The 16473-nt window shown below is 47.0% G+C and overlaps 1 protein-coding gene across 1 annotated transcript; it reads right to left on the bottom strand.

Annotated features, from left to right (window-relative positions):
- Positions 1 to 633, bottom strand: LOC127329096 (uncharacterized). The gene is made up of 2 exons (XM_051355641.2): positions 235 to 633; positions 1 to 75 (listed from the first exon to the last, which is right to left on the bottom strand). The coding sequence occupies exons 1-2, from the start codon at positions 631 to 633 to the stop codon at positions 1 to 3; spliced, it is 474 nt and encodes a 157-aa protein (XP_051211601.2).
- Between the last annotated feature and the right edge of the window lie 15840 nt (positions 634 to 16473).

The following is a 16473-nucleotide window of genomic DNA, read 5'->3' as shown; positions in this document are numbered from 1 at the left end:
CTACTCGTCCGACTCCCAGTCGAAGTCCGACGAGTGGGTGCTCGGAGTCGTCTCCGACACCGGCGTCGTCGTCCACTCGAAGGAGGAGGAGGACAGAACAATGGTGGATGGCCCTGCGCCGTGCTTCTTTTCCTCCTCCTTCCTCGCCGCCTTCTCGGCCCTCGCCGCCTTCCTCGCGGCGGACTCGGCGCGGCGCTTCTCGCGGCTCGCCTTCTTCTTCGCTTTGAGCGCCGCCTTCTCCTCCTCCTTCTGCGCATAGAAGGCCTCCGTGGCGACGACGTCTTCAGAGAAGCGGCGCACCCACTCGAGGCGCAGCGCCTCGTCGCGCTCCGCGATGAGGAGGCGCTGCTCCAACTCCCGTTGTCGGCGCTGCTGCTCGCGCGTGATGACAGGCGGTGGCAGCGCGAGCATCTCCGCTTGCTCCCGCGTGAAGACATCATGGAAATTCATCGTCCGCCGGGAGCGGCCGAGACGCCAGGCGACGGCGTCGTACGCCCGCGCCGCCTCGTGCGCCGTGTCGTATGTGCCGAGGCGGATCCGCTCGTCGCCGGAGCGGATCTCCACGTCGAACCGGCCGCTCGGCCGCGCCCGAACACCGTGGTAGCCGGAGGCGGGGCGGCGGCGCGGAGGCATCGTCGGCGGCGCGGAGGCGGAGCGTCGGCGGGAAAGGGGGAGAGGTGGCGAGAGAGGCGGAGCGTCAGCGCGGAGGCGGAGCGTCGGCGGGAGAGAGGGAGAGAGCGGAGACGCGTGGAAACTTCAGTCAGTTGGCGCGTTCGCGCGTGTCGCGTTTATAGCGCACGCGGCAGCGGACGCGGCAATTCTCCCGCGCGGGATAGCGCAAACGCGGACGCGCGGCAAAGTTTTTAGCGCGCGCCCTTTTTTCCGCGTCCGCTGGAGCTGCGCGCGAGCGCCCGCGCGCGCCAAATCGGTAGTTTTTTTGCCGCGCGGCTGTTTTAGCGCGCCTGTTGGAGATGCTCTAAACAATAAGAACAATAGTAGCATAAGCATTTATTTATTACTAATATGATGATCAATGGAGTCTCCAGGAAGATCCCCTCTGCGCTAGGGTTTCTCCTGGACCTAGGCGCTCCCGCGGCGCGCTAGGGTTTCTCTGACCTCGGTGACGAAGTTCGCTCAGGCGAGGGACTATTCCTACCCAGTTCGTGGATTGATCTCCCCTGGGGCCTTCCGTCTTCATCTTGGATTCTGCTCGTGGTGTTCTTAGATCCTACTGGTTTCGCCCTAGACTAGGAGTTGGCTCCTGGTAGTTTCTAGGGTTTCGGCGAAGATTGATCTGATTGACGTCTGCAACATGGCAAGTCCTGCGAACTCCACCAATCAAGCCAGCGGTTCTGGTAGTAAGAGGGAGGAGGCGATCGGCGACAGGCTGAAACGGCTTGGTATTGAGGACGATGAACTGGATGACTTGGTTTCGAAGAGGAGGATTCTGCTCCAATCTACGGTATGAAGTGGGTGGCTCTAGCAAAGGTACACAGCAAATAACTTCAGTCCTTTAGCTTTCGAGCAGCATATGTGAAACGCATGGTCTTCGGCGAAGCAAATTGAATTCAATCATCTCGAAGGGAACCTCTTTACGGTGCAGTGTTTTTGTTTGGGTGATTGGCTGAAGGTTATAGAAGGCAGACCATGGTTATTTCGTCAGAATATTGTCTGTTTGGAGGAGTATGATGGGCTGGTTAATCCTGATTCAATTGACCTCAACTTTTTTGATACTTGGCTTCAAATTCACAAGTTGCCTATTGGATACCGTAAGGAGGCTATGATTAAAAATCTCATGGAGAAGAAAGTAGGGAAAGTTTTGAAGGTTGAAACTAATGTCCAAGGTATGGGTAACTTTGTGCGTGTCAAAGTAAGATTGGATGTGAGAAAGGTTCTTGAAAGAGATATGCCCAAGAGGCAATAATAAAAGTGGTTATTATATATCTTTATGTTTATGATAAATGTTTATATACCATGCTATAATTGTATTAACCGAAATATTGATACATGTGTGATATGTAAACAACAAAGAGTCCCTAGTATGCCTCTTAACTAGCTTGTTGATTAATGGATGATTGGTTTCATAATCATGAACATTGGATGTTATTAATAACAAGGTTATATCATTGTATGAATGATGTAATGGACACACCCAATTAAGCGTAGCATAAGATCACGTCATTAAGTTATTTGCTATAAGCTTTCGATACATAGTTACCTAGTCCTTATGACCATGAGATCATGTAAATCACTTATACCGGAAAGGTACTTTGATTACATCAAACACCACTGCGTAAATGGGTGGTTATAAAGGTGGGATTAAGTATCCGGAAAGTATGAGTTGAGGCATATGGATCAACAGTGGGATTTGTCCATCTCGATGACGGATAGATATACTCTGGGCCCTCTCGGTGGAATGTCGTCTAATGTCTTGCAAGCATATGAATAAGTTCATAAGAGACCACATACCATGGTACGAGTAAAGAGTACTTGTCAGGAGACGAGGTTGAACAAGGTATGGAGTGATACCGATGATCAAACCTCGGACAAGTAAAATATCGCGTGACAAAGGGAATTGGTATCGTATGTGAATAGTTCATTCGATCACTAAAGTCATCGTTGAATATGTGGGAGCCATTATGGATCTCCAGATCCCGCTATTGGTTATTGGTCGGAGAGAGTACTCAACCATGTCCGCATAGTTCACGAACCGTAGGGTGACACACTTAAGGTTTGATGTTGAAATGGTAGAACTTGAATATGGAATGGAGTTCGAATATTTGTTCGGAGTCCCGGATGAGATCCCGGACATCACGAGGAGTTCCGGAATGGTCCGGAGAATAAGATTCATATATAGGAAGTCATTTTATAAGATTTAAAATGATCCGGAAGGTTCTACGGAAGGTTCTAGAAGGTTCTAGAAAAGTCCGGAAGAAACCACTTTGGAAGACGGAGTCCCAAAGGGACTCCACCACCATGGCCGGCCAACCCTAAAGGGGAAGGAGTCCCAAGTGGACTCCCCTAAGGGGGCCGGCCACCCCCTCCCAAGGAAGGGTGGGAATCCCACCTCTAGTGGGAGTCCTAGCTTGGGTAGGTTTCATGTGATATGGAAGGTTTTGGTTTGGGGTCTTATTCGAAGACTTGTAGACCAACTCTTGGGTGTTCCACCTATATAATGAGGGCCAAGGGGAGGGGGCCGGCCACCCCAAGACTACAAGGTGGCCGCACCCCTTAAGTGGCCGGCGCCCCCCTCTCCCCAAACCCTAGCCGCCCCACTCCTCCTTCTCTCCCGCACACTTAGCGAAGCTCCGTCGGAGTTCTCCACCACCACCGCCACCACGCCGTCGTGCTGCCGGATTCAAGAGGAGCTACTACTTCCGCTGCCCGCTGGAACGGGGAGGTGGACGTCGTCTTCATCAACAACCGAACGTGTGACCGAGTACGGAGGTGCTGCCCGTTCGTGGCGCCGTGATCAAGATCTTCTACGCGCTTTTGCAAGCGGCAAGTGAACGTCTACCGCAGCAACAAGAGCCTCATCTTGTAGGCTTTGGAACTCTTCAAGGGTGAGTCTCGATAATCCCCTCGTTGCTACCGTCTTCTAGATTGCATCTTGGCTTGGATTGCGTGTTCGCGGTAGGAAAATTTTTGTTTTCTATGCAACGAATCCCTACAGTGGTATCAGAGCCGTGTCTATGCATAGATGGTTGCACGAGTAAAACACAATGGTTTTGTGGCCGTTGATGCTCTTGTTATCTTTAGTTTGAGTACTTTGCATCTTTGTGGCATAGTGGGATGAAGCGGCTCGGACTAACTTTACATGACCGCGTTCATGAGACTTGTTCCTCGTTCGACATGCAACTTGTATTGCATAAGAGGCTTTGCGGGTGTCTGTCTCTCCTACTATAGTGAAGATTCAATTTACTCTTCTATTGACAACATTAGTATCAACGTTGTGGTTCATGTTCGTAGGTAGATTAGATCTCTCTCGAAAACCCTAAACCACGTAAAATATGCAAACCAAATTAGAGACGTCTAACTTGTTTTTGCAGGGTTTGGTGATGTGATATGGCCATAATGTGATGATGAATATGTATGAGATGATCATTATTGTATTGTGGCAACCGGCAGGAGCCTTATGGTTGTCTTTAAATTTCATGTTGAGTAGTATTTCAAAATAGTTGTAATAGTTGCTACATGGAGGACAATCATGAAGACGGCGCCATTGACCTTGACGCTACGCCGACGATGATGGAGATCATGCCCGAAGATGATGGAGATCATGTCCGTGCTTTGGAGATGAAGATCAAAGGCGCAAAGACAAAAGGGCCATATCATATCACATATGAACTGCATGTGATGTTAATCCTTTTATGCATCTTATTTTGCTTAGATCGCGACGGTAGCATTATAAGATGATCCCTCACTAAAAATCTCAAGATAATAAAGTGTTCATCCTTAGTAGCACCGTTGCCAAGACTTGTCGTTTCGAAGCATCTTGTGATGATCGGGTGTGATAGAATCAACAAGTGCATACAACGGGTGCAAGACAGTTTTGCACATGCGGATACTAAGGTGGCCTTGACGAGCCTAGCATGTACAGACATGGTCTCGGAACACGTGATACCGAAAGGTAGAGCATGAATCATATGGTTGATATGATGAACACTATGAGTGTTCGCCATTGAAATCACACCTTGTCTCGTGATGATCGGACTTAGGTGCGGTGGATTTGGTTCGTGTGATCACTAAGACAATGCGAGGGATATTGTTTTGAGTGGGAGTTCACCTAGTTTTTTTAATTATGTTGAATTAAAATTTGAACTCAATTTGTCATAAACTTAGTCTAAACTTTTGCAAATATATGTTGTAGAGATGGCGTCCCCAATCAATTTTAACCAGTTCCTAGAGAAAGAAAAGCTTAAGAGCAACGGTAGCAACTTCACCGACTGGTTCCGTCATGTGAGGATCTTCCTCGCTGGCGGAAATCTGCAATATATGCTTGATGCACCGCTAGGTGACCCTCCTGCAGAAACTGAAACCGAGGAAGTAAAGAATGTTTACGCTACTCGGAAAGCTCGGTACTCTCAAGTACAGTGTGCCATCCTATGCAGTCTGGAATCCGATCTTCAAAAACGTTTTGAGCACCACGATCCTCATGAGTTGGTCAATGAGCTGAAAGCTATATTTGAGACTCATGCGGCCGTGGAATGCTATGAAGCATCGAAACATTTCTTCAGTTGTATGATGGAAGAGGGCAGCTCCGTTAGTGAGCACATGCTGGTTATGACCGGGCATGTGAAGAAACTCAGTGACTTGGGAATAGTGATTCCTAACAGACTGGGGATTAATCGTGTCCTTCAATCACTGCCACCAAGTTACAAGAACTTTGTGATGAACTACAATATGCAGAACATGAACAAGGACTTACCTGAACTCTTTGGCATGCTAAAAGCTGCTGAGATTGAGATCAAGAAAGAGCACCAAGTGTTGATGGTCAACAAGACCACCAGTTTCAAGAAACAGGGCAAGTCTAAGGGGAAATTCAAGAAGGGTGGCAAGAAAGCTGCCACGCCTCCTAAGAAACCTAAGAACTGACCTAAGCCTGATGCTCAGTGCTATAACTTAAAGGAGAAGGGACACCGGAAGCGTAATTGCTCCAAGTATCCGGCAGATCTGAAGAGCGGCCTTGTCAAGAAGAAGAAAGAAGGTATATCCGATATACATGTTATAGATGTTTATCTCACCGGTTCTCGTTCTAGTACACTGGTATTTGATCTTGGTTCGGTTGCTCATATTTGTAACTCGAAACAGGAACTAAAGAATAAACGAAGACTACTGAAAGATGAAGTGACGATGCGCGTTGGAAACGGATCCAAAGTCGATGTGATCGCTGTCGGCACACTTCCTCTACATCTACCTTCGGGATTAGTTTTAAGCCTAAATAATTGTTATTTTGTACCCGCGTTGAGCATGAACATTATATATGGATCTTGTTTAATGCAAGACGATTATTCATTCAAGTCTGAGAATAATGGTTGTTCTATTTTTATGAATAATATCTTTTATGGTCGAGCACCTGAAAAGAATGGCTTATTTCTGTTAGATCTCGATAGTAGTGATACGCATATACATAACATTGATGCTAAGCGAATTAAATTGAATGATAATTCTACTTATATGTGGCACTGTCTTCTTGGTCATATTGGAGTGAAACACATGAAAAACTCCATACTGATGGATTACTTGAATCACTTGACTTTGAGTCACTTGATAGATGCGAAGCATGTCTAATGGGTAAAATGACTACGACTCCATTTTCTGGTATGATGGAGCGAGCTACTGACTTATTGGAAATCATACATACCGATGTGTGCGGACCAATGAGCGTAGCATCGTGCGGTGGTTATCGTTATTTTCTAACCTTCACAGATGATCCGAGTAGATATGGGTATATCTATTTCATAAAACATAAATCCGAAACTTTCGAGAAGTTTAAGGAATTCCAAAGTGAAGTAGAAAATCAACGTTACAAGAAGATTAAATTTCTACGATCTGATCGCGGAGGTGAATATCTGAGTTATGAGTTTAGCATGCATTTAAAGAAATGCGGAATACTTTCACAATTGACACCGCCGGGAACACCACAACGAAACGGTGTGTCCGAACGTCGTAATCGAACTCTCTTAGATATGGTTCGTTCTATGATGTCTCTTACTGATTTGCCATTATCTTTTTGGAGTTATGCATTAGAGACAGCCGCATTCACTTTAAATAGAGCACCATCAAAATCCGTAGAAACGACACCGTATGAATTATGGTTTAATAAGAAACCTAAGCTGTCGTTCCTTAAAGTTTGGGGTTGCGAAGCCTATGTAAAGAAGTTACAACCGGACAAGCTAGAACCCAAAGCGGAGAAATGCGTCTTCATAGGATACCCTAAGGAAACTATAGGGTACACTTTCTATCACAGATCCGAAGGCAAAATCTTTGTTGCTAAGAACGGAACCTTTCTTGAGAAAGAATTTCTCACTAAAGAAGTGACTGGAAGAAAAGTAGAACTCGATGAGATTGATGAATCTATACTCGTTGATCGCAGTAGCGCAAAGATCGAAGTTGTACTGCATCGCCTACACCGGCAACAGCAGAGGAAGCTAATGATAATGATCATGAAACTTCGAACGAGGAAACTATCGAACCTCGCAGATCGACAAGGGAACGTGTCACTCCCGATTGGTATGATCCTTGTCTAAATGTCATGATTGTGGATAACAATGATGAGGACCCCGCGACGATGAAGAAGCGATGATGAGCCCAGATTCCAACAAATGGCAAGAAGCCATGAAATCCGAAATGGGATCCATGTATGATAACAAAGTATGGACTTTGGTAGACTTACCTGATAGCCGCAAGGCTGTCGAGAATAAATGGATCTTCAAGAGAAAAACAGATGCTGATGGTAATATTACTGTCTATAAAGCTTGACTTGTCGCAAAGGGTTTCCGACAAATTCAAGGAGTTGACTATGATGAGACTTTCTCACCTGTAGCGAAGCTAAAATCTGTGAGGATTTTGTTAGCAATAGCTGCATTTTTCGATTATGAGATTTGGCAGATGGATGTCAAAACGGCGTTCCTTAATGGAGACATTGAGGAAGAGTTGTATATGGTACAACCCAAAGGTTTTGTCGATCCTAAAAATGCTGACAAAGTATGCAAACTTCAGCGTTCAATCTATGGACTGAAGCAAGCATCAAGAAGTTGGAACCGACGCTTTGATAAGGTGATCAAAGACTTCGGGTTTATACAAAGGTCATGGAGAGGCCTGTATTTACAAGAAAGTGAGTGGGAGCTCTGTAGCATTCCTGATATTATATGTAGATGACATATTATTGATTGGGAATGATATAGAACTATTAAGCAGTGTAAAAGGTTATTTTAATAATAGTTTTTCATTGAAAGACCTTGGTGAAGCATCATATATATTAGGCATCAAGATTTATAGAGATAGATCAAGATGCCTAATAGGGCTATCACAGAGTACATACCTGGACAAGATTCTAAAGAAGTTTAGAATGGACGAAAGTAAGAAAGGGTTTTTACCTATGTTACCAGGCAAGGTCTTGAGTAAGACTCAAGGACCGGCTACGGCAGAAGAAAGAGAAAGGATGAGTAATATCCCGTATGCCTCGGCAGTAGGATCTATTATGTATGCCATGCTATGTACTAGACCGGATATAGCACATGCTGTTAGTTTGACTAGCAGATATCAAAGTGATCCAGGAATGGAACACTGGACAGCGGTCAAGAATATCCTGAAGTACTTGAAAAGAACTCAGGATATGTTTCTTTGTTATGGAGGTGACCAAGAGCTCGTTGTAAGTGGTTACACCGATGCAAGTTGGAACACTGATCCTGATGACTCTAAGTCACAGTCTGGGTACGTGTTTATATTGAATGGTGCTGCAGTAAGCTGGGCAAGCTCGAAGCAGTGCACGGTGGCGAAGTCTTCAACAGAATCAGAGTACATAGCGGCTTCAGAGGCTTCATCAGAAGCGGTATGGATGAAGAGGTTCATTGTAGAGCTCCGTGTGGTTCCTAGTGCATTGGACCCACTAGTCATCTACTGTGACAACATGGGTGCCATCGCCAATGCACAAGAACCAAGGTCACACAAGAGGCTGAAGCATATCAAGCTGCGTTACCACTCGATTCACGAGTACATCGAAGCTGGAGAAGTAAAGATTTGCAAAGTACACACTGATCTGAATGTAGCAGATCCGTTGACTAAAGCTCTCCCTAGGGCAAAACATGACCAACACCAGAATGCCATGGGTGTTAGGTACCTTACAATGTAATCTAGATTATTGACTCTAGTGCAAGTGGGAGACTGAAGGAGATATGCCCAAGAGGCAATAATAAAAGTGGTTATTATATATCTTTATGTTTATGATAAATGTTTATATACCATGCTATAATTGTATTAACCGAAACATTGATACATGTGTGATATGTAAACAACAAAGAGTCCCTAGTATGCCTCTTAACTAGCTTGTTGATTAATGGATGATTTGTTTCATAATCATGAACATTGGATGTTATTAATAACAAGGTTATATCATTGTATGAATGATGTAATGGACACACCCAATTAAGCGTAGCATAAGATCACGTCATTAAGTTATTTGCTATAAGCTTTCGATACATAGTTACCTAGTCCTTATGACCATGAGATCATGTAAATCACTTATACCGGAAAGGTACTTTGATTACATCAAACACCACTGCGTAAATGGGTGGTTATAAAGGTGGTATTAAGTATCCGGAAAGTATGAGTTGAGGCATATGGATCAACAGTGGGATTTGTCCATCCCGATGACGGATAGATATACTCTGGGCCCTCTCGGTGGAATGTCGTCTAATGTCTTGCAAGCATATGAATAAGTTCATAAGAGACCACATACCACGGTACGAGTAAAGAGTACTTGTCAGGAGACGAGGTTGAACAAGGTATGGAGTGATACCGATGATCAAACCTCGGACAAGTAAAATATCGCGTGACAAAGGGAATTGGTATCGTATGTGAATGGTTCATTCGATCACTAAAGTCATCGTTGAATATGTAGGAGCCATTATGGATCTCCAGATCCCGCTATTGGTTATTGGTCGGAGAGAGTACTCAACCATGTCCGCATAGTTCACAAACCGTAGGGTGACACACTTAAGGTTTGATGTTGAAATGGTAGAACTTGAATATGGAATGGAGTTCGAATATTTGTTCGGAGTCCCGGATGAGATCCCGGACATCACGAGGAGTTCCGGAATGGTCCGGAGAATAAGATTCATATATAGGAAGTCATTTTATAAGATTTAAAATGATCCGGAAGGTTCTACGGAAGGTTCTAGAAGGTTCTAGAAAAGTCCGGAAGAAACCACTTTGGAAGACGGAGTCCCAAAGGGACTCCACCACCATGGCCGGCCAACCCTAAAGGGGGAGGAGTCCCAAGTGGACTCCCCTAAGGGGGCCGGCCACCCCTCCCAAGGAAGGGTGGGAATCCCACCTCTAGTGGGAGTCCTAGCTTGGGTAGGTTTCATGTGATATGGAAGGTTTTGGTTTGGGGTCTTATTCGAAGACTTGTAGACCAACTCTTGGGTGTTCCACCTATATAATGAGGTCCAAGGGGAGGGGGCCGGCCACCCCAAGACTACAAGGTGGCCGCACCCCTTAAGTGGACGGTGCCCCCCTCTCCCCAAACCCTAGCCGCCCCACTCCTCCTTCTCTCCCGCACGCTTAGCGAAGCTCCGCCGGAGTTCTCCACCACCACCGCCACCACGCCGTCGTGCTGCCGGATTCAAGAGGAGCTACTACTTCCGCTGCCCGCTGGAACGGGGAGGTGGACGTCGTCTTCATCAACAACCGAACGTGTGACCGAGTACGGAGGTGCTGCCCGTTCGTGGCGCCGTGATCAAGATCTTCTACGCGCTTTTGCAAGCGGCAAGTGAACGTCTACCGCAGCAACAAGAGCCTCATCTTGTAGGCTTTGGAACTCTTCAAGGGTGAGTCTCGATAATCCCCTCGTTGCTACCGTCTTCTAGATTGCATCTTGGCTTGGATTGCGTGTTCGCGGTAGGAAAATTTTTGTTTTCTATGCAACGAATCCCTACAGTTCTGGCTAGGTTTGTCTCGGTTGCGAGAGGCGGTGAACGGGAAATTTATCAAATACAGTATGAGAAGGTCCCTCGCTTCTGTGGGGCTTGCGGTATGTTTGGACATAGCCACCTGGAGTGTGGTTCTGGGGAGCATGATGAGGAAAAACTTAAATGGGATGACTTCCTAAAAGCTGACTGGGAGACCTGGCACGGTCGAAGCTCTACCATGATGCGTGGGGGCGGACGTGCGGCTGGTCGTTCAGGCCGGTTTGGAGAAGGAATGGGTAATAGAGGAGGACGCAACCCTGGTGGACGTGGCCGATCTGTGATGTGGCATCACAATGCAACTTTTACCACGAGTCTGTCTAATTCAGAGACTGAGCTTGATGATACTGCTACTAGTCCGGAAAAATCGAAGAATATGGACCTGGATAAGAGGGATCTAACAAATTAAGGTGCTAAGAGAACGTTAGAGATGGGTGACCCAGAGGCTGAGAAGGGTCAGCCAAGTGACCATGGACAAAATAATAACGCTGCAATGATCTTGGACGACAACAAAACTGATGGCCTAGATGCAGACAAGGTTGAGAAGGATAGGAAGAAACGCACCAAGAAGGACGGAGCTAACTCCCCTTCATTAGGATCAGCGGAGTCCCGAGAGGACTCTGTCCGGTCGCAATGAGGATATTAGGCCTGAACTGTCAGGGTTTGGGTAATGACCCGACAATTCATGCGCTTTCGGATGTCCGAAGGCGGTATAACCCTGAGGTGTTGTTTTTGTCGGAGACGCACCTTGACGTTTTTCCGGCAAAGTGCTTAAGAAGAAGGTTGAATATGGACTCAAAAATTGTAACCCGAGTGATGGTAGAAGTGCTGGTGTTGTTCTTCTTCGGAGAAGGGAGGTTACTATTGAACAAATTTCTGCTCCTCCAAAATATATTGATGTAAAAGTGATTGAAAGCCTTAATAAAATATGGAGATTTACTAGGTTCTATGGGGAACCAAAATGGGAGGATAAATATAAGTATTGGGATAAGCTAAGGGAATTAAATGGTCAATTCAACTTACCTTGGATTATCATGCGTCGCCCACGCTCACTTCGCCTTCAACCTTCGCCAGTTCAAGCCCTCTGTCGCTCGAACTCCCAGAGCCTCCGCCCGCCGTCGAGTCCTTGCCCACCGGCAAACCTCCTGGAGGCGCATCAGAGACCTTGCTTGTCCGCCCTCGTCGACGTCTTCTTCTTCCTCTACGCTGGAGCATCGGACGGGTGCTTCTGCATCCTCCGCACTTGTGGCTACCACCGCTCTCCTTAGCAAACTTTGGTGGATCCACGGGCCCTCTGACGCCGAAAACCTCCGCCGCCGCCCTCAGGTGGGTTTCTCTTGCTCCTTTGGTCTTTCTCTGCGCAACACTGTTCTTGCGCCGGTAGGGTATTTACCTCCTCTTTTCTTTTGTTTTTTCTCTTACTCGTAGATCTTCGCGAGGGGATAGATTTGGGGAAAAGTTCATAGCTAGCTTCCGAACTTAGTGGAATATGTCTTCAGAGGACTCCCTTCCGGAACCCTCCACTAGCACTCACCACAGCGAGATCCACACTACTTCTTCCGGGGAGGAGATCCCGGTTGACTAAGCTTCTGATGGGCTCGAGGAGGACCTCACCCAGACCGAAGAAGTTACCGGTAGCTCCGCTCAAGCTACCGGTGACCTAGGAAAGGAAGGCGACAGTTCGAGCCAGAGCGTCGTTGCCCAATCTTCCGCCATCAATCTTGATTCCTATACGCGCGGGGCCTGGATGGGCTCCGACGTGACCCAGGAAGAAATCGATTGGCTCTACCGGTCCCGAAGAATACCGGAAGAGGTTTGGTGTCGTATTCCTGGTGAGGAGCGGCAGCCTGAGCCTGAGCCCCGGTGAACGTGTTGTCTTCGCCGCTCATTTTGAACGCGGACTAGGCCTTCCGGCGTCGGATTTCTTTAGGCGCTTTCTTGATTTTTATGAACTTCAGCCCCATCATCTTCCGGGCAACTCCATCTTCTACCTTTCTTCCTTCACTGCTTTCATGGAGGGATACGCCGGTATCACTCCTTCCGTAGATAACTTCTCTTATTTTTACTACCTCCGGAAGAATTCTATCCAAGATAGGAATATTTCGCACCCCAAGCCGTTTGTCCGGTGCGGGGGCTGCATCCTCTCGCCCCACCAAGGGAGCTGCTTCTATAAACTCTCCGGTCTGGAATCTGTCCGGACCTGGCACAAATCTTTTTTCTATGTCCGGAACGGTGGCCCGGAAGACTTCATCAACCTTCTAGAATATGTACCTGGGCCCCCCAGCATGAAGAATTGGCTCCACAATCCTAAGGACGATAAGGAGTCCAAGCGGGTGGCCCTTTTCATCGAGAAGAACAAGGAGGAGACCAACCTCTGCGCGGATGACCTCGTCATGGTTTTTCTCTCGCGCCGGGTGCTGCCCCTTTAGCGTCGAGCTCATAAGATCAGCCAGATGTCCGGCCGGATGGACCCGACGAGGATCATCACCCACTCGTTGAGCGCCCCTGACTTGGTCCTTAAGGCCAAGCAGATCTGCCAAAACACGCTGAAGCCTAGAGGAAAATACGGGCTGCTCCCTTATAGCCGTAGCAACTCTCCTCCGCGCCGAGTAAGATCTCGGGATCTCCGGAAAACCTTTTTTCCGGTGTAAGTGTGAATTTCTGGTTTTGACTTGGTTCTTTTATGTTGCAGAACTTCTCCCGGATCGCCAGGGAGGAGCCAACCTCTTACGCCCCCAACCGTCGTTTCCACGACGACTGCGACGCTGACCCCTACGTGAAGGGGAGACACAAGATGGGTCTGACGCACGTCAAGCACCCCGGTAACTTTTCAACTCCTCATCCGGCAAACAATTCCGGTTCTGACGACGAGGTCGTTATCCTCGAGGTATATTGTTCACCTCTTTTTCCGTATAAACCGTTTCTTTGTAGATCTTCGCTCAGCCGGTGCGAACCTTCAGGTTGTGGAGCATGTGGCTCCCCTGGCAGCCGAAGTTGGCCAGGAGTTCCTAGACAACTTGGCCTCCCGGGGACGGAAGAACAAGGCTCCGGCCCCTGAGGCTGGTCCCAGCGGAGCTCCGCCCGCCAAGCGCCTCAAGAAGAAGAGTGGCGACAAGCCCTATGGGAGAAAGCGCAGGCATGAGATGCCGGTTGCTGCTGGGTAAGATTCCGGACTTTTATACTTCTTCCGGTTGAGGCTTTCCTCACTCAATTGTGTTTTCTAACTTTCATATCTTTACTTCTTAGGGCGCCCCTGACTCTTACCAGGAGCGCGCCAGGGATGAGGCCGGAAGCTCCCGCGGACTCTGCCGGGAACTCTCCTCCTCCTCACGCATGTCCGGTACCTTCGGGTACCGACAAATCTCCAGCCTCCCTCGGGGAGGCAACACAAGTTTGGGGCGCGCGGCCCATGAACCTTCAAACCCCCGCGCGGAGGAGGATTTCATCTCCCTGATACGTCCAATTTGCATCACTATTTTATATCATAATTTGCTGTTATTCATTGATATATTTCATATTGGGACACAATACTTATGTTATTTCATCTATTTTGCATGTTTCATCATTATTGGAGGATCAAGCACCGGAGCCAGGATTCTGCTGGAAAAAGCACCGTCAGAACGCAATATTTCGGAAGATCAACTGTGGAAGGAAATTATACCAAAAATCCTATTTTTCAAGATGACGAAGGAAGCCAGAAGGAGGAGCCAGCTGGACCCAAGGTGGGCCCAGACCATAGGGCGGCGCGGCCCATGGCCTGGCCGCGCCACCTTGTGGTGTGGGGGCCCCACAGCCCCTTTCGCCTCCTTTTCTTCGCGAAACCCTTCGTCCCGAAAACCTAAGCCACAGAGGGTACCTCGCGAAGAGTTACAGCCGCCTCTGCGGGGCGGAGAACACCAGAGAGAAAAGAGCTCTCCGGCGGGCAGGAATCCGCCGGGGAAATTCCCTCCCGGAGGGGGAAATCGACGCCATCGTCACCGTCATCGAGCTGGACATCATCTCCATCACCATCATCATCATCTCCACCATCATCACCGCCGTCTCCACCGCAGCACCTCATCACCGCTGTAGCAATTTGGGTTTGATCTTGATTGTTTGATAGGGGAAACTCTCCCGGTATTGATTTCTACTTGTTGTTGATGCTATTGAGTGAAACCATTGAACCAAGTTTATGTTCAGATTGTTATTCATCATCATATCACCTCTGATCATGTTCCATATGATGTCTTGTGAGTAGTTCGTTTAGTTCTTGAGGACATGGGTGAAGTCTAAATGTTAGTAGTGAACTATGGTTGAGTAATATTCAATGGTATGATATTTAAGTTGTGGTGTTATTCTTCTAGTGGTGTCATGTGAACGTCGACTACATGACACTTCACCATTTATGGGCCTAGGGGAATGCATCTTGTATTCGTTTGCCGATTGCGGGGTTGCCGGAGTGACAGAAACCTAAACCCCCGTTGGTATATCGATGCAGGAGGGATCGCAGGATCTCAGAGTTTAAGGCTGTGGTTAGATTTATCTTAATTACTTTCTTGTAGTTGCGGATGCTTGCAAGGGGTATAATCACAAGTATGTATTAGTCCTAGGAAGGGCGGTACATTAGCATAGGTTCACCCACACAACACTTATCATAACAATGAAGATTATTTAGCCGTATGTAGCGAAAGCACTAGACTAAAATCCCGTGTGTCCTCGAGAACGTTTGGTCATTATAAGTAAACAACCCGGCTTGTCCTTTGTGCTAAAAAGGATTGGGCCACTCGCTGCAATTGTTACTCTCGCACTTTACTTACTCGTACTTTATTCAACTGTTACATCAAAACCCCCTGAATACTTGTCTGTGAGCATTACAGGAAATCCTTCATCGAAACTGCTTGTCAACACCTTCTGCTCCTCGTTGGGATCGACATTCTTACTTATCGAAAATACTACGATACACCCCCTATACTTGTGGGTCATCAAGACTATTTTCTGGCGCCGTTGCCGGGGAGTGAAGCGCTATTGGTAAGTGGAATTGGTAAGGAAAACCTTTACTTGTTTGTGCTGATTTTATTTACTCGCTGCTATAAGTCATTATGGAGAGATCTTCTCTTCAATTTCTATTTGGGAAATCTACTACTACTGCAACGGTAGTGGATGATGCGCCAGGTGAGGAAATGATACCATATAAAATACCTATGAAAATTATTGAACGTGTTATGGATAACCGCTATGAAGGGGATGGAACTGTCCACCCTGGAGATCATTTATTGTTCTTACATGAATTATGCGGTTTATTCAAGTGTGCAGGTATTGCTATGGATGAAGTGAGGAAGAAACTATTCTCTTTATCGCTGTCTGGTAAGGCGGCGCATTGGTATAAATTACTGGATAATGGGGATTCTCTTGAATGGAATGATATTGTGCCCCGGTTTTATTCTAAGTTCTATCCTCCAAGTGAAATTCACAAGGATCGGAATCGCATATATAATTTTTGGCCTCATGATGGAGAGAGTATTGCCCAAGCTTGGGGGAGATTGAAGTCTTTAATGCTCAAATGCCCCATTCATGAGCTTCCTGGTAATGTCATTATTGATAATTTCTATGCAAGACTTTCTTATCAAGACAAGACCTTGCTGGATACTTCTTGTTCTGGATCATTTACACGCAACAAAGAAGAGTTTAAAAGGGACCTTCTTGATCGGATCCAAGAAAATACTGAAGGTTGGGAGAACGACAAGGATAGAGAATCAGGTATAATTTATGATTATAAATGCATTGAAGCTTTTATGGATACTGA

This window comes from Lolium perenne, chromosome 6 (genome assembly GCF_019359855.2).
Source record: "Lolium perenne isolate Kyuss_39 chromosome 6, Kyuss_2.0, whole genome shotgun sequence".
In the NCBI taxonomy this organism is placed as follows: Eukaryota; Viridiplantae; Streptophyta; class Magnoliopsida; order Poales; family Poaceae; genus Lolium; species Lolium perenne.
This window is presented reverse-complemented; position numbering and strand designations above follow the sequence as displayed.